The sequence below is a fragment of the Lithobates pipiens genome, unplaced genomic scaffold (assembly GCF_037356315.1).
Source record: "Lithobates pipiens isolate NorthernLeopardFrog02 unplaced genomic scaffold, aLitPip1_a1.2 Scaffold_19, whole genome shotgun sequence".
In the NCBI taxonomy this organism is placed as follows: Eukaryota; Metazoa; Chordata; class Amphibia; order Anura; family Ranidae; genus Lithobates; species Lithobates pipiens.
In genome coordinates, this window is record NW_027507764.1 from 506052991 (window position 1) to 506077483 (window position 24493).

General features: G+C 39.9%; 1 protein-coding gene across 3 annotated transcripts in view; it reads left to right on the forward strand.

Moving 5' to 3' along the window:
* VPS13B (vacuolar protein sorting 13 homolog B) overlaps nt 1-24493 on the forward strand; it is a 1337220-nt gene that overhangs the window by 631546 nt on the left and 681181 nt on the right. For all 3 annotated transcript variants that reach the window (XM_077493096.1, XM_077493095.1, XM_077493097.1), the window contains one exon: nt 6783-6910. In XM_077493096.1, the coding sequence (XP_077349222.1) occupies nt 6783-6910 (128 nt within the window). The remainder of the gene's footprint in view (nt 1-6782; nt 6911-24493) is intronic.

Consider the following 24493-nt stretch of genomic DNA (forward strand, 5'->3'; position numbering starts at 1 on the left):
TCAATGAAACATATTTTTGTGTATTTTGTTAAAAAAGTGTATTTTTATGCCATTAATTGGAGGCCCCAGCTCTGATTTAAATTATTGCCTACTAGTTAAAGTGCCACCTGCAGCAGTAGGTTGTTAGGTACAGCTAAAAAGCAAAAGGCGGCACCTGCTGGTGGCCAAAACCCTCTACACCATGCATCAAGCTCAGCCTAGGTATTAAACTTGTTTCGAGTGAACCCCTCCTTAAGGTATCGGAACAGATAGGAGTTAGGGAGGAAATATTGAGATCTTAAAGGATAAGTTCACCTTTGTTCACTTTTGTTGTTGGTTTTCTAAATTCCAGCCCTCCCACATACCAATATAGCATTAATGTAATTATTTTCAAAAATGTAATATCTTTCCATTACATCTACAGACACTTACTTCACTTGTCCTCATCCATGTTTACAAATATATCTATTAGTAATGCCTTACTTCCTGGAAAGACTAGAGGTCATGACACAGGAAGGAGTGGATCAGCTGACCTCGTTCACACATACCCTACAACATCCACAACACCCTCCTACAGACCCACCCATTCCCAGTGGCACATTTTTTAAATGAAATGCAATCAATCAGTGATCACCCTTCTCACTAAATACACAATATACAATCAGATTGCATAGTGTATGGCCATCTTTATACAAGTACATAGGAGGGAGTGGACAGAAACACTCAGCTGCCAAGCCATGTTTACATCTCTGCATAGCAGGGACTCACTGTTTCTGTTTAGTGTGCCGTTAACAATTAATGACACTGAAAGCAACTAGTAATTTTACGTGCATAAATGTGGCTATTCACTAAACAATATGATTGTACAATCTCCTTTTAGATTTACCAAATTTATAAAATAAGACAAAACGCCTATCTAGCAAATCACTCTGTATCCAATCAGGCAGGCCCTTACACTACATAGTTAATGGTAGATCCAAACGAGATTGTACAATCAGATTGTATGGTAAACTTTACAGAACCCAGGGAACACTTCTCCTGTTTATAATACTACAGCTCTATCCACATGTTATCTCATCTATCATCTCCTGCACACTTCAAAATGCCAAATTAAAGAGCTATGCAAGATTAAACCCAAAGGCTCTTCTGTGTACCAATATACCATGATTGTACTTCTTTTGCAATAATATTAAAGCTTTCCATTAATTCTACAGACACTTACTTAATTGTCTCATGGATGTTTGTACAATCAGATTGTATAGTGTATTGCCATCTTACCATGTTGAAAATACGAGTGGAAAAATGCACAATAAAAAAAAACATGCAACCCATAAAACGACAATGTCCCATGAGCAACATGTAGTACAGCCAATTGAAATCAATGGGCTGCCCTATGCATGTCACAGAAAAAACAAGCCACAAAATGTGTGCTCCCACTATGCTAGATGTGAATGGGGCCTAAAAGTGAAATTGGTGCATTTACACAAGAACAACGAGGCCCCATTCACATCTGTGCATTTACTTGCATTTCAGAAATGTGCTGCACCAAAAATCACAGTAAAAAAAAAATGCACCAAACTGCTTTAAAAAATGTTCTTAAGCTTCTTTGGGGTGATTGCTGTGTGCAGGCAGGGCAGCCCATTCAGGTGGGTGGGCTTCCCTATGCATAGTGATTGAAAATGCTCCAAAACACCCCCCCCCCCCCCCCCCCCTCTGCACTTAAAGAAAAAAAGTTCCCACTATGCAGATATGTGAATGCTGCTTTGCAGCTGAGTGTTTCTGTCCACTCCCTTCTATGTACTTGTATAAAGATGGCCAAACACTATGCAGTCTGATTGTATATTGTGCATTTAGCGAGAAGGGTGATCACTGATTTATTTATTTTTCAGTTAAAAAACATGCAACTGAGAATGGGGTGGGTAGGTGGTAGGGAGGATGATGCAGGGTGTGTGCTAATGAGGTCAGCTGGTCAACTCCTTCCTGTGTCATGTCTGTCCAGGATATAAAACATTACTAATGGATACGTTTGGAAACATGGATGAGGACAAGTAATGTAAGTGTCTGTAGATTTAATGGAAAGCTTTGATATTTTTTCTAGATAAGTACTATTGCTATATTGGTACATAGGGGGACTGGAATTTAGAAGGAACAAAAAAAAAGTGAAAAAAGGAGAACTTATCCTTTAAGGAGTCAAAAGTTTTTAGAACACCATCTGATCATATGTGATTAAGATACTGGATTCCTTTGGAGGCCCATATACTAGGATCAGGAGAGATGTAGAATTGATGAAGGGAGGTGTTCAGCCAGAGATGTGTGTGGGTTGACCACTAATGGGACTATTTGAGAACAGCCTCCATGGACTGTGCAATGTGGAAGGGGGCTGAGGAACCTCTATACAGTAAGTTATGCGAGGCCTCATAGGAGCCAAGATATGCCGCACACTACCATTGCAATAATTTTAATCTGCCACCAACCAGTTCATTAGCTCCAACATATCTAAGAGAGAGACTTTCAGTGATAAACAATCTATCAAAAATAATTCCATAAAATAGTATAAAGCGTATACAGTGCTCAACCTGCACTCAGGAATAATTACCTTTTAGAGTCCCTGTCTGCCATACTACCAAACAATGTCCACGGTCAAGCCCAGTATGTAATGATGCTAATCTTCCATTACTCCACCAAGTTGGATCAAAGCATATACCGTATGCAATAAAGAGCATACCTAGAGTGAAACATTTATGTTCTACATTGGGATATTATGCTAACAAATCCCTACAGTACAGATTCTGAATTGTCCGGATTTTGTGCCAGAAGTACAGACCGGTCTATTCGAGAATTCCAGCACCACCCTCTTTGAAACCCCTGTTGTCTTAGCCACATGAAGTTAGCACATCACAAAATATGACAGGTAGCCTCAGTCTCTCCAGACCATTTCTGACATGTTTGAAAATCTTTGTATGGTAGCAAGTGTTTTCTATTCTAAAGCTGGTCATACACTAGTAGACTTTCCTTGAATAATGTTTTGTTTCAGAAATATTTGTTTGACTTTCCAATTGTCAGTGGGCTCAAATTGATGTTTGTTTTTGACCACAGTGATTAGAAACATCTAAAGAGCAGGATAGAATTTTTTCTCAAATTAACAAATTTGTAACAGTGAATGTGGTTTGTTTGGTAAAGTCAATTTGTTCCAAAATGAAACGTTAAAAGCAAACCAAATTTTGAAGGACTTTCAAATGGCCGTCATCAAAAGTATTGAAAACTTCCATTCAAACATTTGTTAAAAAATATACTGTACCAGTTAACCCCTATGATCTCCCAATCAGTGTAGGAGACACTTGGGGTTTTTACTTTTATCACAGGTATTAGGCGTGTGTGGCCATTTTTAGGGAATCGTGTAAATCCCCTGTGTCTCTGTTTTTTGTGTGCTTAATGTATGTATTGGCAGCTAGAAAAACAAAAAAATAAAGTCTACATTTTTTTGCCCCTTTTCACATATTCATCCAGAACACTAGAAAATTGCTAGGTTGCACTTGTATGTGTAGGCATACATTTCATTCAAGTTACACTAAAGTGTTATTTAAAAAGTTTTTACATGTGTGTATGTTAACAGATAAATGCAGCCAGTGAAGCATTAAATGTTTTTCTGACCAATCTATCAAATGACTTGTGACATTGTTGGATTACTGTTCATTAACTAAGACAGTGAGAAGAAAAAAAAAATGCCATATTGCCATTAGCCCATAAGTAAGGCTTGTGAAGCAGTGCCAGGAATGTATTCTGTCGACCAGATCCCTCAGCAATACCTAGTGTAGTGTTTAATAAATAAAATGGATCAAATGCTACTCTTCAAGGCATTTGCTTTCAGTAAGTGCTCGTAAAGGCGCAGTTGTAATTGCTGTTATGCGTTAGGATGGGTTGATTATGCTCAGTCTTTGATCATGTGTAACGTGATTTCATTTGCTTAACCAAACATTCCTGGAGCATGCCATTCAGCACAGAGCCCTACTTTGTTTGGAGAAGGAACTAATAATTAGCGCTGTACCTATTTGGACATAGTTAATGTGTTGTACTAAAGTGCCTTATTTCATGGTCTTTACATAATAACTGTGACGAGTAGCCAAAGGGTAATGTATGGTTAAGCATCCTTCATAAGCCCCATAAAGTATAAGTACTTTAAGGAACACAGTAGTCATATATGTAGCAGTATGTTTTCATTGTCAATACTGTAGATCAGTAAGGACACTGTAGCTCATATCTGGAAGCTTAAACACATGTACATGCTTTTTTAAAGTGTGTTTTGATAAATGAGACCACCCTGAATTACTGGGTGGTCTTCATATAAAATGAAATGCGCCTAACATATGCCTGAATCCAGAATCTTCTTAAAGCTGCGTTTAGGTACAGATTACAATATCTAAATGAAATTCCATATTTTTTTAGTTGAGGTGTTTTAACAGTACTATTGATGGGAATTCTGTTTTTTTTTTGTTTTTTGTTTTTTTGTGTAGCATACATTTATTTAAAAAATGTTAATTAAAAAAAAAAGTAAATGCTTCACATTTGTATCCTGTATTTGATTTACATATATACCCTGTTTTATAATTACTTCAAGATATTTTTTAACTTTGTTAGATATGTTTAATCATATTCTGGTGGTTTTTGCTGGTAAAACCATTTTTCACCTCCGGTTCATCGACCATTTTTTACTTGTAGCTTTGAAAGTTAGAAAAAGTGTATATTTTTTAAAAGCACAGGACCTGTAGAATTAATTAATGGTGTTAATGATTTTATTTTATTTTTCACATTCCAATATAGTTGTGCTAATGTTTATCAGAACTATATAAAAAAATTAAATAAAATCATTATACACAAATACAGCATAACATGAAGGTGATTGTTAAGCACCTTGCGGGCGCGCTCCCGAGTCCAGCATTTGTGTTCATGGACATGAATGCCGGACTCTGCCCCGCCCCCGGCACCCGCGTAATTGGATTTGATTGACAGCAATGGGAATCAATGGACTCACTGCTATCAATCTATCCAATCAAGAGCTGTGACCCCGTGGAGAGAGGGACAGCGTGTCACCGCTGAGTGAGTTCCAGGGCTCAAGTAAGTAAAATGGGAGGGCTAGGGTGCCGGTGACTGACAGAAGTTTTTTCAGCTTAATGCATAGAATGCCTTAAGGTGAAAAAACACAGGTTTACAACCCCTTTAAGAAATTCTTCATAAACATAAAAGATAAAAATGTTAATAAATAACAAATATATGTTAATATATATTGTGCCATTTTGTGAAAAGGTGAAAATGGAAAGAACACAAACCATTAAATAAGTGACTTCGGCCGACATGTCGCCCGTGTGTATGGCAGCTAGTCAGACAGAAGCCGGACAAACAGCCAGCTTCTATTGGACACGCATGCTGGAAAACCAGCAGCTGACCAACTCCCGATCAGCTCTCTCAGCCAATGACTGAGAGTGCTGACCAGAGTGTTCTGGTGGAGGGGCCGCCCCCCTTTCGGAACACAATAACTCAGCGGAGGAGATCGCTGTACCAAAAACCCACTGAGTTGAATGAAAAAAAAATCTAATAGTGTGTACTAGGCTTAATACTACCCTCCTTCCAGACTGACAATGCCGCTGTCCAAATCTGCCCCCTGTGCTTATTTATCCAAATAATATAGGAGGTCTGTACTGGCCAAATCACCAGAGAAAGACGGGGGGGGGGGAGCCTTCAAAGAAAGAAAACTAATATAGCCACCACACCTAATGATTGGTAAGCTGCAATATATTATAATTTTAGTTTTGGTTTAAGTACCACTTTTAGTGAACCTGTGTTTTTCCACAAAACAATCAGTTTAATTGTGGTTCTTAGTCCCCAAGACACTTATCTATCCTTCTCTCCTTTGCTGTTAGAGAAACCTTGAAATGTAGGTGAACCTGTTGTTTTCCCTACATGAGCTCATCAGAACACCAGGATGGGTTAAAATTGTCAGTTTGTATTGCCATCTGTGTCCCCATTGTGGCAGTCACTATGTGAACAACTTTATTCATAGCCGATACATTAGAATCTGATCAATAAAGTTCATTCCATTTGCTTTGTGATTTATAGCGCTGCTTCTTGCACCTTTTAGTATGTACACATTTCTTTCTAAAAGTTTCACGGGGGAAAGGGTCGGGAATTGTAAAGCATCAAACTGTACAATAAATGTGGTTATCCTTTGAAGTATAACTGAAGGCAAAACTTTTTTTCTAGTTGTGGACAGATTGGAGGTGGATTAGTACAGTTGTCAGGATTGTATTGCTACCTCTGCTCCCGTTAGGGAGATTCACACTCTTTATTTGTCCTGTTTATCATGATCAAAAGTAAAAGAAAATCCCACATTTTGTGTTGTCCCTAGGACAGTAATAAAGGGAAATCTTGCAAAAGGGACCCTAGTTATGGTGACCTGGGTTGGCCCCAATGGATTCCCTTAATTTTCAGGGATTTTTTCCCACTTCCTGTATTAGTTATGGGACAGAAAGTGAAGGTAAATCTCCCCAATGGAACACAGATTTGAAAGAAACATTACAGGAGTTCTAACCCTTCCCTACCCTATCCAACTTGAATAAAAAATGTTTTGCCTAGTTCTACTTTAAGTTACTCGAGTCTATATGATGATTATAATTTGCAAAGTGTTCTAAGCTATTAAAGTATATAAAGAGTAAAAAAAAAAAAAAAAACGTTTGGGGATTTGTATCATTTTAGCTGATGCCGTTTTTTTTAGTTTCCATTATTAATTATATATTTCTTATGTTGTGCAGAATCACGTCCTCTTTCAGTTCCAGCAAAGCTAGTGCAGACCTCCAAAGAGAACAGCAAGACCCCGGAAGAGAGGATGAAAGAGTTCATGGGAACTGTTTGGAATGCAGTAAAACGTCTTACACTTCAGGTGAGATAACAGTTTATGTTGAAATGTTAGCCCATAAAGGTATATTTTAGCTGTAGATGTAGTCTGTTTGACTTCTTGTTTTTAGTGAGAACCCGGTTGAATGAGGCCCACCTCATAGTTCCTAAATCCTGGTCCTGTAAATCGTGCATTTTCAATTATGTTGGGATTTACCTACCCCAGGGTGTCCCTCCCCCTTGCTCGCATGTTCTAAAATATGAAATAAAGGATGGTGATGCCACTTCATAATTGCAGAGACAGCTTTGTAGAGATCTTAGAAAAACTGAGAATTATTAAAAACGTATAGTTTACTGTTACCGTATATACTCGAGTATAGGCCGACCCGAATATAAGCCGAGGCCCCCAATTTACCCCCAAAAAAACTGGCAAACTTATTGACTCGTGTATAAGCCGAGGGTGAGACATGCCTGTCCATCCCTGTGTGTGTGTCCGTCCATCCCTGTGTGTCCGTCCATCCCTGTGTGTCCGTCCATCCCTGTGTGTCCGTCCATCCATCCCTGTGTGTGTGTGTATCCATCCATCCATCCATCCCTGTGTGTGTGTGTCTCCATCCATCCATCCATCCATCCCTGTGTGTGTGTGTCTCCATCCATCCATCCATCCATCCCTGTGTGTGTGTGTCTCCATCCATCCATCCATCCCTGTGTGTGTGTGTATCCATCCATCCCTGTGTGTGTGTGTGTGTCTCCATCCATCCATCCATCCGTGTGTGTGTGTCTCCATCCGTGTGTGTGTGTGTGTGTGTCCAGCCTACCTGCACCTACACCCGCAGCAGATCGCAAAACGCAGTGCGGAAATGAATAGGGTTTGCAGTGTTAGCTGCATGGCAATATAGTGTGAACCAGGGCTGAGGACCCATTCACTTTGGCAGGGAAAAGGGAATAGTTGAGTCGCAGATTTATTCCCGCTGGCCACCCACACAGAGAAGACCATCCAGCAGCCACTTTGCGTCATAGCCACGACAAAAATCCCATCATGTTTAGTGGGCAGTACAGGTGTGTGTGTGTGTGTGTGTGTGTGTGTGTGTGTGTGTGTGTGTGTCCAGCCTACCTGTGTCCCGAGCCTTTGTCCCGAGCCTCCGTCCCGTGTCGTGCCTTGCCTTCGTCCCGTCCCGTCCCGTCCCGTCCCGTGCCGTGTCTTGCCTTGCCTCCGTCCCGTGCCCTCTTCGTCGGCGGCCATTGTAAAATTCAAAAGCCGCGCCTCCTCCTTCGCCTGTGATAGGCGGAACACTGAATTTCCCAGCAGCCTGTGTTCCGCCTATCACGGACGTCGTATCATCCTCGTCCGTAGTACGAGGATGAGACGATGCCCGTGATAGGCGGAACACAGGCTGCTGGGAAATTCAGTGTTCCGCCTATCACAGGCGAAGGCGGAGCCGGAGGCGCGGCTTTTGAATCATAGAATGGCCGCTGTCTGTCTGCTCGACACGCTGATCGAGCGGGCAGACAGCGATGACTCGAGTATAAGCCGAGGGGGGCACTTTCAGCCTCAAAAAAGAGGCTGAAAATCTCGGCTTATACTCGAGTATATACGGTAAGTCTTTATCGACAACTGAAAATCCATTCCGGGTGGACTATTCCTTTAAATGCAGCTTATCATCTTTATTTTTGAATAATCAGTAGTATCAGCTTGGAAACTGTCATTGCAGAAATTCTATTTGGAAAACTATTTTTTTTAAATATAAACTGTGCCCTTAACAAAATCCCACAGATATTCCAGAGATACAACATCCCCCTCTGTGAGATAACTTTTTTTTTATTTATTTTTTTATTTAATCATATCCCATTAGCTAGAACACCAACAAAACCTACCATTCCTACTTGGCTTCCCCTTGTTTGTACTTTTGCTGGCAGCTCTGATTCATTAAAACCTGCATGAAACACTGCAACTCTTGCACCATACCCCACTGTTTTAACATCAATAGGCTGGTCTTCCAGTGTTCGAAACTGGATGCAGAAATTATATGAACATTAGCATCATGGTAGATTTCCTTGTAACAGAAATGCTGAAGATGTCAAGGTTTACATATTTCCTTTCCTTTCCTACCATGGGGGTACAACAATGAGTCATATACAGGTGGTCCCCTAGTTAAAAACATCCGACTTAGAAATGACTCCTACTTACAAATGAAGGGAGACAACAGGAAGTGAGAGAAAATCTACTCCTAGGAATGGAAATGTACCTCCACTGATGCTTTATCATCAAGGCTAGTTTCCACGACAACCTAAAATTTTCAAAATCCACTTTGGGACACAAAGTGAGATGATATCTTCTGAATAGGGGCGGACTGAGAATGTACCTGTTCTGACTTACAAACAGATTCAACTTAAGAACAAACCTACAGACCCTATCTTGTTTGTAACCCGGGGACCGCCTGTGCTGGGAACTTATTTTTGTAGTTTTTCCAGGGGAATTGTTTCATTGGAATAATAGTTAGAATGTGGGGAATCTTACCAGCTACAAACATTTTAGAGTCTATACAACAAAGTTCTGGTGCTACAACCCCAAACAAATTGAGAGATGTGCCAGAGTAGTCACGTGCAGGATAAGCAGTTGAAAACTGCAATCATACTATTAAGACAAAGCAATCTACAATTCTTTACTTGCTCTTTAAAATCTTCAAGGTTCTCCATAAGAGACACACTTACATGCAGCAGATGGTGACGCGTTTCAGCCCTGTCTGCCTTATTGTTAACAAGGTTGACAAGGCTGAAACGTGTTAACATCTGCTGCATAAAACCATGTCTTTTATGGAGAAATAATAAAGGAACAAGTAATAAGTTGCGGATTGCTTTGTCTTAATACAAACATTTTAGCACAATGTATTTGCATATATTTACAGCTTGCTAATATACATTTATTTGTCATTTTGGTTGATTCTGGATTTGCTCTTTGAAGGAGTTGCACATAATCAGGGAAGCTTTTGGGAATTGTGTTGGAGAAGCTTTTTTGCTTCGTTGCAGTCGTAAACAAAAGCCACATACTAGAAATTGAAAATCCCCTTGACACAGTTTTTGCTCTGACTGAACTTAAATTTAAAGATTTTTTTTTTGTAAGCCTCTGTGAAAATGATATAAAGCTCCTATGTTACAGGGAAACATCAGGAGCTCTATTCACAGGGAATATGATGTGCCTCTTTCTTGCCCACAAGTTAGCTGAAGCTGATTCTTTAACTATACTGATATTCACAAGAAACTTGGCTGCAATTAACGAGTCGTGAGGAAAAACAGGATGAAACTCTGATCATGTTATACTTGTCTCATTTCAGTGATTTAAACAGACTAATCTTTTGTCTTAATTGGCAAAAACATTTTTTCTGGTTATTAACCCCTTCCCCCCGAGTGTACACAGATGTGCATATTCTGCTTTCGGGGGTTATACCGGGATGATGCTGCAGTCATCATCCCAGTACCGTAGTTTAGAGCGGGCAATCATGTATCCAGGCATAACAACCGAGCGGCTTTGTTATCCCGGAGGAGCGGGAGAGGACATCCCCCCTCCCGCCACCTCACACTGCTCTTTCCGGGCCTCCCGGTGGCACAGGAGACCCGATCGACAATCCGCCGCTTCTGGTGGCTAGGGACAGACTAGGACGAAGCAGGGAAATATGTTTATGTACGGGAGTGACGTCACTGCAGTTCCGTTCAGTCACAACGTCGGTTCCACAAACCCACAAGTAAATCAGGTGGTTGATGCCGATCCAGAGCATTGTTCTAAGGTAAGTATTTCATAATGAGCTAGTATTCGATGCATACTAGCTCATTATGCCTTTGTCTTGCAGGGTTTGTTTTTTGTTTTTTTTCCGAGGTTTACATCCTCTTTAAGGTACAAAAACTGGGATTTAATTTGTATAATAAAATGTCTTTACTTTGTTTACAATAGAAGAACATCAATTCAGTCTATCACCTCACAACCTCAGAAGTAATTTATCTACATCCCTACCCTCTACTAAATGACATGAGTTACATAAAGTATGTCACTTGGGGTAGGAAAAGGTTTACATCAAGCACCACATCCCATATATTTTAGAATACACAAACGCATAACAAGAGCAGGGAATTTAAAGGTGCTAATTACTACACAATTGTTTAAAACTATAAAACTGGATTTGCTATTTAAGCTGCTCCCATCCAAGTGCAAGACTGCCTTCATGATATGTGGGTTGTAGATAGTAAGGGTGTGCTATTATAATAAACCTTAAGTGATACTAATAAAGTGCTCTAGTGCTGAATAATACCGCAGGTATCTCACAAATCAATACATGCTTCAATATACATTGAATAAATAAATTAAATCAATCAACTCAAAAAAATGTCCATATGCATAACAGACGTGGAACTGAAGTGGAGTAAATCCTGTGCCCTGTCACCGCTTAGGAGAGATTGCACAAACACGTCACCCAGTGTATTATGGTAAGTAGCCTACTCACTGACTCACCATGACCCCTTTATATAAAAAGATAGGTCAGGTGAAGCTTTGGCAGGTTTAAGGAGCTGCCGACCTTGATGGAGTAACTCTGCTTAGGTGTACCAGGAGTAATGTTTCAATCCACGATTACTCAGGGAAAAATATAGTGAGAACGGGACCATGACATAATATTGTTTTATTTAAAATAGCATAAAAGACAAAAATGGCCTCTTACTTTAAAAGTGCCTTGCCTCTGCACTAGAGGGAATGAACGCATCAGACCGGGTGAATTGGAAAGTAGCCGTGCCACTTCCCTTGCTTGAATTGGCGTGCGTTCCACCCCCTGGATCTCGGGAACCAAAAGTTCGGACCAAACAATGTAACCGGGATGCACCTCGAAATACGTTTCGTCGTAATGACGTCGTCAGGAAGCGTACCGGTCACCTGACAAATTATGTTAATATTTGGCCAGAAAGTCTGTGAATGGCTAGGGTTGAACTAACTGCATTATTGCCATCTTGTGGACAAATAGGATAATGCACCCAATGTATACTAACATATACCAGCCTTTTCACAATGCACTCAGATCACAATGTGCATTATCCTATTTGTCCACAAGATGGTGATAATGCAGTTAGTTCAACCCTAGCCATTCACAGATTTTCCGGCCAAATATAAACATCATTTGTCAGGTGACCGGGACGCTTCCTGACGATGTCATTACGACAAAACGTACGTCGAGGCGCATCCCGGTCACATTGTTTGGTCCGAACTTTCGGTTCCCGAGATCCAGGGGGTGGAACACACGCCAATTCAAGCAGCGGAAGCGGCACGGCTAGCTTCCAACTCATTCAGTCTGATACACATCCCCCTCTAGTGCTGAGGCAAGGCACTTTTAAAGTAAGAGGCCGTTTGGCTATTCTTGTATTTTATGCTATTTTAAATAAAACGATATTATGCCATGGTCCCGTTCTCTCTATATTTTTTCCTGAGCAATCGTGGATTGAAACATTACTCCTGGTACACCTAAGCAGAGTTTCTCCATCAAGGTCGGCAGCCCCTTAAACCTGCCAAAGCTTCTCCTGACCTATCTTTTTATATAAAGGGGTCATGGTGAGTCGATGAGTAGGCTACTTACCATAATTCACCAGGTGACATGTTTGTGCAATCTCTCCTAAGCGGTGACAGGGCACAGGATTTACTCCACTTCAGTTTCACGTCTTTTATGTATATTGACATTTTTTCAGTTGATTGATTTCATTTATTTATTCAATGTATATTGAAGCATGTATTGATTTGTGAGATACCTGCGGTATTATTCAGCACAAGAGCACTTTATTAGTATCACTTAAGATTTATTATAATAGTGCCCCCTTATTACATATTCCATACTACAGCAAATGCAAAAATCTCAGCATGTTTTGCCAAGTTTACGGCTTCTTCAGGCATTTATGTAGCAAACTGGACTATATAGCAAACTTTCTATTAGATTAAAATTACAAAGGAATATCATCTGTGTCTATGTCAAGGTCTGGAACCAACATACTGATGACCAATGCAGCTGGGTAGATGACAATAGCAGTGACAAGTCCAAGAAAGGGACCATTAATATATTGCATCACCAGGGGCATCTTCAGACCCTGCTTTATGTTGGTGGAATTTGGTAGTTTGTAAATGGAACACTCTGTGCAGTATGTCTCTGGAAATATTGCTCCTTGTGGCTTCAGCTCAGCTTTCAAGTAGCAGGGTGCAGGGATCTGACATCACCCACTGCACAGCACAGAGCAGAGAGCCAAGTATAATCTGAAACCCAAGTGAAGTGATAGGACACACCCCCTCTACACAGTCTCATATGGAAACTTGCACATCTGAGGCTTTCAATCACCTGAGGGTGAGGGCCTGTCACCATGGATTTCCCACTGTCAGAGAAAACTGTCAGAAGGGACTTATGCATAAAGCAGGGGAAGGAGAGAGCAGTCAAGAGCCAAACTTGGTGCTGTGGATTGAAGCAAGTACATGTTATGTGAGGAAATTATTTTATCCTTTTTAATTTCAAAGGTGTACAACCACTTTAAAGTGAAAAAATATGTCTTCTTTACAATTTCTTTAACAATATCACAAAGACTAGGAAATAAAAATGGTGTCAATCACTTTTCCTTCTTTAGTGCACTGGGGTCTGCTCTGAAGCCTAGTCAACTCCAACCTACCTAGGCTATACTCTTGCATTTTTCATGTAGCAGTATGACCCCCATTAAAACTGATGGTTAGCTTCCAGGTACTGCCAGTGCCCATGAAGATCCTGGGACTCAGTAAGTCTATGCTGCTGGGAAAGAATAAAAGAAGATTTATTTCCCTGATCCTCCTCTTCTTCCCATAGCTAGATTGGTCCCTGTAGCGTCTGCACCTCCATGCTCCCAATAGTCTAGGGTCCTGACATCATCAAGACCAAAGCAGGGTCTTGAGGACAAGGAGGGACAGTCCACTGCTGCATGGTGGGGGAATGGAGGATCAGGTAAGTAAAACGATTTCTCCTCACTGTTAGACAAAACCGCTATTAATCCTTCAACCAGCACAACTTCACTGCAAGGGATACATTTTTGCCTGGAGCCAGGCTTTAATTAAAACTTGTTCTTTAAGGGTTTGTAACCATGGAATAGCATATTGGCAAGTAAGTAGCAGCGACAGTAAAGTGATTCTGCTGTTCTCACTCGTTTCTATGAATGAAAATCACATTTCTGAATCAATGGCCAAATGATGCATGAGAAAAAAATTATACCAAAAATGACCAATGAAAATATTTGCCTCTTCCATGATTTGTCATCTGGTCATGGTTACTGTTTCTGCCCTCATGAGAACATAGTTGGTTACAGATGATACTTCCCGACAGATGGACAACAGTACTATTTGGAATGCTTGCTTCATCCCTGAACAGGATGTTTTGACTCATTAAACAATGAAATATCAAGTGAAGCTTTCTCCTAAACCCATGCAGCCTTGTCTTACAGACAACACTCAAATGTAAAACACATAATTTAGCAATACTAGCAAAAATTATTTACCCATGTAGCCTTTCAGGCTTTGTATACACCATTTATAATGCTCTGTATTTTTGGACCCTGTGGCATGCAATAGTGTCTGATTGTGCTATGGTGTGGCTCTTGCTTTTACACACAATACAGGTTTATCCATCTCTATGCTCTGCCTACCACTGCCTCAGAATGATGTATTTAGAAGCGAGCACACATTTGTAAACATACCTGCATTGCTGAATCACAAAAAAATTAAAAATTAAATCACTAGAATTTCATACTTGTTAGCATGCTATCCTCTAAAAAGGCATTTTCCAGCATTTTTAAATATACAACCTCCATTGAAATAATACTTGGTGATCCTGTCATGAAGGTTCTTGTGGAGGCACTACCTGTTATTAGGTGAAGATGATATCTGATCCCTATTGCTTTGCTATGTTGTCTCTCTGTCAATCACCTACTATCTCATGTTACATGCTTTTCTAATGGAAAGTACAAGTGTTTGTGCCAACACACTTTGCATCTGTGGTCATGATCAAGAAGCAACATTTTTATGCTGCCCTTGGCAAACTCTCTGTGTGGCACCTGACATTGTCAGCTAGTTACAAAATACTAGGGGGTGTTCTCCAAAGCAATTTCTCCACAAAATAAAGTATAGAGACATGGATAAATGGGTTAATTGCTGTGAGTATTAAAAATGGGGAGGAGGACCAAACTGACCATTTCCTTAACACAAACAAGGTGGATGGAGGAATCTCTCCTGCCTGGACACGGTATTCTGACAGCGGGACCCACCGCTGTCAGAAAACACTGATCAGTGTCTGTAGCTGTTGTTTAACCAACCCGTAGACAAGTTTTCCAACATGTCGACAGAAGTTGATAAAACAGTTGACGTCTATTGAGGAGGAACTTGCTCCCGAGCTGTGTGTTTTTATGGGGCCATGCTTGATCCCACCCTACTTCCTCCTCACATCATTTGATTGACAGCAGCAGGAGCCAATTGCTCCTGCTACCGCCTGAGTCTCTATATGATGGGGAAGAGAGGAGAGAAGGAATCCAGCCGTGCAGTGCTGGATCGATTGAGAACTCAAGTAAGTATTTGGGGGGGGGGGGGGGGGGGGATAGCAAGCTGTACACATTTTTTTTTACCTTAACACAGGAAATGCATTGAGGTGAAGTAACATTTTGGCTTTAGAATCAATTTACACACCCAATAGCCTTTAAAAATGCTTGTCGCACTGAGAAAGCAAGGGAGATCTGATTAGCAATAAGTCCCCCTGCACACCTGACTGGCAGACTTTCTAGACTGAAAACCTTTAACTGAGTCAGGGGCACCATCAGTTTCAATTTCACCATTTCTTAATACACGCAAACATATTTTCTGTGATTATTTATTATTTATTAGTTATATGGCCAAGAGGGCTGAAGGGTAAAGCCCAAACGGCAGTACTGCTGACCATAAGGCCAGGTGGCTTGGTATTTTTCGTTTACTACTACTGCTGTGAAATTGAAACCCCTGCGTGGGAATTATTGATGGACATTTTCCTTTCTTTTCTTTTTTTTAATAAATGGTTCAAAAAGCCCTGAAATGGAGTTTCCGGTGTGGATTGGTCTCGCTAGCGGGTGCTATGCTTGAGTTAAACAACCCCCAATATTACTATATTATTTTTATTTTATTTTTTATTGTAATATAAATTATAATATTAAAGTATCTTGGCAAAGGTCCTTTGTCCAAGACCCATTCACTGCATTGCACCAGTTTAATGATGCATGTTATTGCAATACAGTACTCTGCTGAGTTTTTAATTTATTGTGGTGCATTAGCCAGCCCATTCAAATGAATAGGCTGCTCTAATGAACTGTATTTTACCATACAATACATCACACTTTAAAGCAGGCCAAGATGGTGTAAATGGACCATTAAGGGTTTAAATCTACTGTATTATATGCTCACAAATATAAGGTGGGCAGGAGAGGCCCTGGTATTGCACAGTTAAATTACAGCAGTAGAGTTTAGTGCTAGAAGGAAGACATCAGGGTACAGAAATATAATTACTGGTACTGATCCAACAAAATGACAACAATTTTAATTTTATGTTGTATTTTTTCAGAATATCATCGAAGGTCACATTACACAATGCCCAATGCTATTTTAAATAAGCTGGAGGACATTTTTCTCCATACTTTTAAAAACATTTAACATATTATAAATCTCTATGTACAGTATCCCACAAAAGTGAGTACACCCCTCACATTTTTGTAAATATTTTATTATATCTTTTCATGTGACAACACTGAAGAAATGACACTTCGCTACAATGTAAAGTATTGAGTCTGCAGCTTATATAACTGTAAAATTGCTGTCCCCTCAAAATAACTCAACACACAGCCATTAATGTCTGAACTGCTGGCTACAAAAGTGAGTACACCCCTAAGTGAAAACGTCTAAATTGGGCCCAAAGTGTCAATATTTTGTGTGTCCACTATAATTTTCCAGCACTGCCTTAACCCTCTTGGGCATGGAGTTCACCAGAGCTTCACAGGTTGCCACTGGAGTCCTCTTCCACTCCTCCATGACGACATTGTGATGCTGGTGGATGTTAGAGACCTTGCCCTCCTCCACCTTCTATTTGAGGATGCCCCACAGCTGCTCAATAGGATTTAGGTCTGGAACCATGCTTGGCCAGTCCATCACCTTCTTTAGCAAGGCAGTGGTTGTCTTTGAAGGTGTGTTTGGGGTTGTTATCGTGTTGGAATATTGCCCAGTCTCCGGAGGGAGGGGATCATGGTCTGCTTCAGTATGTCACAGTACATGTTGGCATTCATGGTTCCCTCAAGGAACTGTAGCCCCCCCCAGTGTCGGCAGCACTCATGCAGCCCCAGACCATGACACTCCCACCACCATGCTTGACTGTAGGCAAGACACACTTGTCTTTGTACTCCTCACCTGGTTGCTGCCACATACACTTGACACTATCTGAACCAAATAAGTTTATCTTGGTCTCATCAGACCACAGGACACGGTTCCAGTAATCCATGTCCTTAGTCTGCTTGCCTTCAGCAAACTGTTTGCAGGTTTTCTTGTGCATCATCTAAAGAAGAGGCTTCCTCCTGGGATGACAACCATTCAAACCAATTGAATGCAGTGTGCAACGTATGGTATGAGCACTGACAGGCTGACCCCCACCCCTTCAACCTCTGGAGCAATGCTGGCAGCACTCATACATCTATTTCCCAAATGCAACCTGGTCAACCATGGCGAGGCCTGTTCTGAGTGGAACCTGTTCTGTTAAACTGCTGTATGGTCTTGGCCACCATGCTGCAGCTCAGTTTCAGGGTCTTGGCAATCTTTATATAGCCTAGGCACCTGTATGTAGTGCAACAATTCTTTTTTTCAGATCCTGAGATAGTGAGAGCCTTAACACCAAATTTAACACACCTGCTCCCCATTCACACCTGAGACCTTGTAACACTAATGAGTCACATGACACCGGAAGGAAAAATGGCTAATTGGGCCCAAATTGGACATTTTCACTTAGGGGTGTAATCACTTTTGTTGCCAGCGGTTTAAACATTAATGGCTGTGTGTTGAGTTATTTTGAGGGGACAGCAAATTTACACTGTTATACAAGCTGTACACTCACTACTTTACATTGTAGCAAAGTGTCATTTCTTCAGTGTTCTCACATGAAAAGATATAATAAAATGTTCACAAAAATGTGAGGGGTGCACTCATGTTTGTGAGATACTGTAAGTGCCCATTTAATGCATCCATTTCCATTTTGTTCACTGTTGTTAAATGAGGCATTTTAAAACTCATCAAGCATGATATGGGGAAAGGTTGGTAAATTAGCCTGTAAAGTATGTGCATGCTGCTGTAGCCAGGAGAGTCCCATCCTTCTTCAGCGGTTTATCATATGACCAGAATCTTGGAGGAGTGGTGTTTAAACATGATTAACCAGTTAGCAGCTTTGTCAAAAAATGATTGTAACTACAATCGCCAGAATTCCTCAATAGAAGCACATGACCATTAATTTGGCAGTAGCTAGGTGACCTACTGCCCTAGAGAGAACCTTAATTCCTGTTATAGCCATAACTATGAGGTTGTTTATTGTTTGCAAGCATTTTTGTGTCAGGCTGAATTTAAAAATATCCCTGTGTCTTCTAGCATTACAAAGAGCAGTGATTATGTGTAACGTTCAGTAACCATAAGCAAGCAGATTTTACATATTTATTTAGAACAGGCACTTTTTTAACCTAAAAAAAAGTCCCAAAACCATTGGTTTTAACATTCTAGACTAACCTTCTGTTCTATTTTACATAAAGTTCCGTTTTAAATATTATGTGCATCGTAAAGCACAAAAGATAGTGCTAGACTGTAGAGTTACACACATAAAGCCTACAGCCGTGGCCAAACGTTTTGAGAATGACGCAAATATGAATTTTCACGAAGTCTGCTGCCTCAGTCTTTATGATGGCAATTTGCATATACTCCAGAATGTTATGAAGAGTGATCAGATGATTTGCATTTATTGCATGAAAATGACCTTAGTCCCATAAAATACATTTCCACTGCATTTGTAAAGAAGGCTTTGGGGTGCCCAGGAAAGTCCAGCAAGCGCCAAGGATGTCTCCTACAGTTGATTTTAGCTGTGGGTTCAGGGTACCACCAGTGCAGAGCTTGCTCAGAAATGGCAGCAGGTAGGTGTGAGTGCATCTGCATGCACAGTGAGGCAACGACTTTTGGAGGATGGCCTGGTGTCAAGATGGAAAGCAAAGAAGCTGCTTCTCTCCAGGAAAAAAACATTGGTTACAGACTGATATTCTGCAAAAGGTACAGGGAATGGACTGCTAAGGACTTGGGTAAAGTCATTTTTTCTGATGTTTGAAGCATCCATAAAAAAACTTTGACCGGAGAAAAAAAAGGTGAGCACTACCATCAATCCTGTGTCATGTGTGGAGTTGCTTTTCAGCCAAGGGAGTGCGGCTCACTCTCAATTTTGCCTAAGAACACAGAATAAAGAATGGTACAAAAGCATCCTCTGAGAGCAACTTCTCCCAACCATCCAAGAACAGTTGGTGAGGAACAATGCCTTTTCCAGCATGATGGAGCACCTTGTCATAAGGCAAAAGTGATAACGAAGTCACTTTGGGAAGAAAACATTGACATTTTGGGTCAATGGCCTGGAAACTCTCCAGACCTTAATCCTATTGAGAATTTGTAGTCAATCCTCAAGAGGCGGTTGAAAAAAAAAAAAAAAAAAAAAACAGAAATTATGACAAACTCCAAGCATTGATTATGCAAGAATGGGCTGCCATCAGTCAGAATGTGGCCCAGAAGTTGATTGATAGCATGCCAGGGCGAATTGCAGAGGTCTTGAAAAGGATGAATGCTGCAAATATTGACTCTTTGCGTAAACTTAATGTAATTGTCAAAAACCTTATGGAATGCTAATTATTATGCTTCAGTATACCATGGTAACATCTGAAAAAAGATCTAAAAAACACTGAAGCAGCAGACTTTGTGAAAGTTAATGTTTTGTCATTCTCAAAACTTTTCGCCATGGCTGTACATATGTATTCCTATGTGGCACAAATTCAAACCATAATTATTTATTGAATAGAGAATGTTGCAAATGTGATATTATTTCAGTTTGTATTTTTAGGGCACCTCACAGTTTTTAATTCATATAATTATTCAACGTTCCTGAAACCTGTAAAGTGTTAGAATGACATAGCCTACTTCTGTGAATGAAGTCAGTATGGTAACATGACATTCTTCAATGCTTCATCATTAGCAATTGATATTTTTCATATGCAGCACTTGACATAACAGGAATTAAAATAGGAGGTGATTCTATTTCAAGAATTTGCAATAATTCCTCTTCTTTAACACATAAATGTGTCCAATATTGGCCAGAGAACACGTTGCTACCAAAACTGTAACAAGATCCTTGAAACAGAGACGGCGTTTCCATGGAAAAATGAAGTAACGCTCGCTACAGCTGTGATGCATTAATGACTAGGATTTTTTTTTTTTTTAATCATTTGTGTTTGGTGTGGCTCAGCGGGTCCTGACCAGATGGTTTCCATGAACAAGATGTGACCCCCAGCTCCAGGACTCTTAGCTAGTAACTTCTTTCTGCTTCTACTTCCTTTCGCTCGTCAGTGTCGCATCCTTATGATAATATGGGGCTTAAGAGTGACCTATCGTATTGTCAGGGTTGTAGTTTAGAGGAGTTTTCTTAGCTAAAAGAAACAAAAGGGGTTAGTAGGAACCCTGGTATAAGAGCAGTGTCCTAAAATGGACAACTTAGGCATGACTAACCATTAAGAACCAGGCAGTTTAGTCAAAGTGACAGATTTATTTATTTTTGCAATAGACATACTCCACTTGATGTTGCTAGCATAATACGCAATATAGTCTTTTATGGTGTTTGAGTAAAGCTGTGAGCCACACCAAGCCAAGGTTTATTCAAAAGCTTTCTGTTGCATTGGACAGACTCGAAGGGTCCACTCACACTATACATTGGGGGGGGGGGGTAGGATTTACTAAAACTGGTGCACTCAGAATCTGATGCAGCTGTGTATGGTAGCCAATCAGCTTCTAACTTCAGCTAGTTCAATTAAGCTTTGGCAAAAAAAAACTGGAATCTGATTGGTTTCTATGCAGAGCTGTACCAGATTTTGCATTCTCCAGATTTAATAAGTAACCCCCACAGTGCTGCCAAGCAAAGAGAAAGAGACTGTAGCACTCATGCGTTGTAGTAATAAGCAATAAAATTGGCATTTTATGCTCATTATAAGAATGCATTAGTGCTAATGGGCTATGAATCCAGTTTTAGCGTTTTCTGTTTTCTGCTGATTTTTTCACTGCAACTGTGACAAAACATCTAGTTTTGCCATAGCTGAAGTCAGTGGCACCTACCATATGAAAGTAGTTTCAAGGACATGTAGATTTTATGGTTATTTATGCGATCTTGCATTTTCTGTGTGCCTTTGTGCCTAAAGAGTGCCTTTTAAAAAGTATTTATACCCCTTGAAATGTTCCATATTTTGTTATCTTACAGCCAAAAACCTAAATGTATTTTATGTGATAGACCCCAGCACAAAGTGGCACATAATTGTGAAGTGGAAGGAAAATGATAAATGTTTTTTCTTTTTTTTTTTTTTCTTTTACAAATATCTGAAAAGTGTGCCGTGCATTTGTATTCAGCCCCGTTTACTCTGATACCGCTAACTAAAATCTAGTGGAACCAATTGCCTTCAGAAGTCACCTAATTAGTAACTAAAGTCCACCTGTGTGTAATGTAATCTCAGTATTAATACAGTTGTTCTGTGAAGCCCTCAGAGGTTTGTTAGAGAACCTTAGGGAACAAACAGCATCATGAAGGCCAAGGAACACACCAGACAGGTCAGGGATAAAGTTATGAAGGAGTTTAAAGCAGGGCTAGGTTATAGAAACATATCTCAAACTTTGAACATTTCAAGGAGCACTGTTCAATCCATCATCTGAAAATGGGAAGAGTAGGACACAACTACAAACTTACCAAGACGTGGCTGTCCACCTAAACTCACAGGCCGGCCAAGGAAATCATTAATTGTAGAAGCAGTCAAGAGGCCCATGGTAACTCTAGAGGAGCTGCAGAGATCCACAGCTCAGGTGGGAGAATCTGTCCACAGGACAACTATTAGTCATGCTTTCCACAAATCTTGCCTTTATGGAAGATTGACAAGAAGAAAGCCATAAGAAGTCCCGTTTGCAGTGTGCGAGAAGCCATGTGGGGGACACAACAAACTTGTGGAAGAAGGGACTCCGGTCAAATGAGACCAAAATTAAACTTTTTGGCCTAACACTATATGACAGACAACTAAAACACTGCACATCAACCTGAACACAGCATCCCCACAGAGAAACATGGTGGTGGCAACATTATGTTGTGGGGATGCTTTTCTTCACCAGGGACAGGTAAACTAGTCAGAGTTAATGAGAAGATGGATGGAGCCAAATACAGGGCGATCTTCGAAGAAAACCTGTTGTAACCTGCCTGCAAAAGACTTGAGACTGCAGCGGAGGTTCATTTTCCAGCAGGACAATGAGTGTAAACATACATCCAGAGCTACAATGGAATTGTTTAGATTGAAACATATTCATGTGTTAGAATTGCCCAAAATCCAGCCCTAAATCCAATCGAGAATCTATGGCTAGACTTGATTGACTGTTCAGATGCTCTCTGTGGCAATATGACAGAGCTTGAGCTATTTTGCAATGGAGAATGAGGAAAAATGTCACTCTAGATGTGCATCCAAAAACTATACCTCTGACATGTAAACAAGGCTAAGTAACTCAACTATGCATGACAACATATAAACTGGGGTGCAGAAAAATGGCAGCAGATGCTTTGGACTGATCAGTCAAAGTTTGACTGTAGCAGGAGGCAGTTTGTTCACTAAAGGGCTGGAGAGCAGTACAATAAGTGTCTGCAGGCAACTGTGAAGCTCGGTGGAGGTTCCTTGCAAGTTTAAGGCTGAATTTCTGCAACTGGAGTTGGAGATTGGGTCAGGATCAATGGTGTCCTCAATGCTGAGAAATACAGGCAGATACTTGTAATCTGACAAATGTATTCTGCAGCAGGACAATGACCCCAAACATGCGGCCAATGTCATTAAGATCTATATTCAACATATATAAGAGCAAGGGCTCCTAGAAGTGATGATTTGGCCCCCACAGAGCCCTGATTTCAACATCATGGTGTCTGTCTGGGATTACATGAAGAGACAGAAGGATTTGAGGCAGCCTACATCCACAGAAAATCTGTGGTTAGTTTTCCAAGATGTTTGGAACAAGGCAAAGGGTGGTTACAACAAATATTGATTTGATTTGGGATTCTCCTCTGTACATTTACTTTCCATTTTGTTAATTGATAAAAAATAAACTTATTTCTGAAGCCATTCTTAATTTACAATTTTTAAAAACACGTGTCTAAAACATAGTACTGTATGTGCAACAGAAGCCTTTCAATTGTTAACTTTAGCTTTGCAGTTGGTTATATCTTTGGGGATTGTAGGACTTACCCTTGCAAAAAACTGCCTAGCTGTGGATGTTCAAGTATTGAGAATTTGTAATACCTCTAAGTTCTCTGGAATGAATAATACAGTATTTTATTTAAGCTTATTTTTTATGAAGATCAGCTGACCACTATTAGATCAAACCCAGAGAAGAATTGATTTGACAACCTGATCCATTTATTGCAATACCTGATTGCATCCACAATTTTTTTTTAGATGTCTCTGCTTCCCTGATTATTAAATACTCTTAAAGCTGAACTCTGGACACTAAAAGATTGTTGGGCTGATTCGTTAGAGGAGTTGAGAATCATAAAATTTTCACACAATAAATTTTGTAAATCATAATTTATAAAATCCATGCATGTAAAAATAAAACTTCTGTTCCCTTTGAATACCCAGTCGTGTTCTTTAAATGCCCAGTCAAGAGATAAGTATACAGAAGTTTGATTTTCACATGATTGGATGATAGAAGTGAATATTTGCATAATATATTATCTAAAGATTCCCAGTTCCTTTAGTAAACCAGCCTCCATATGTTTTTGGCACGTTACTTTTTATTTGATTCCATCAAATTGGCAAGCAGAGAAATTACATCTCTGTTTATATGGTTTGCTTATATACATTATATGACATCATTTAAGATAGTTTTGTAGGATTTGAGCTGAATTTAAAGAAAACAAATACAAATTCTTCAAACAAAAGTGAGATGTCATTAAAAAAAAATAATAAAAAATATAAATATATATATATATATATATATATATATATATATATATATATATATATATATATATATATATATATTTTTTTTTTTTTCTTTTTTTTTTTCTTTGCGAAGGTCACCTTTTTAATGTTGGTGTATAAGTGAACACGTCACATGTTACATTAACAATCACGCTACAGCAGATAGAATGAAAGTGAAAATCACAGTTCAGTTGGGGACTGTGGGTGGTCTGCTCAAAGCTTGTTGAACATGGTTTAAGGTAAACAGCTTCTATTTTAAATGACTATAATTTAATCACAAGGAAGGTGTTAGTGACAAATATGTTTGGATATCTTG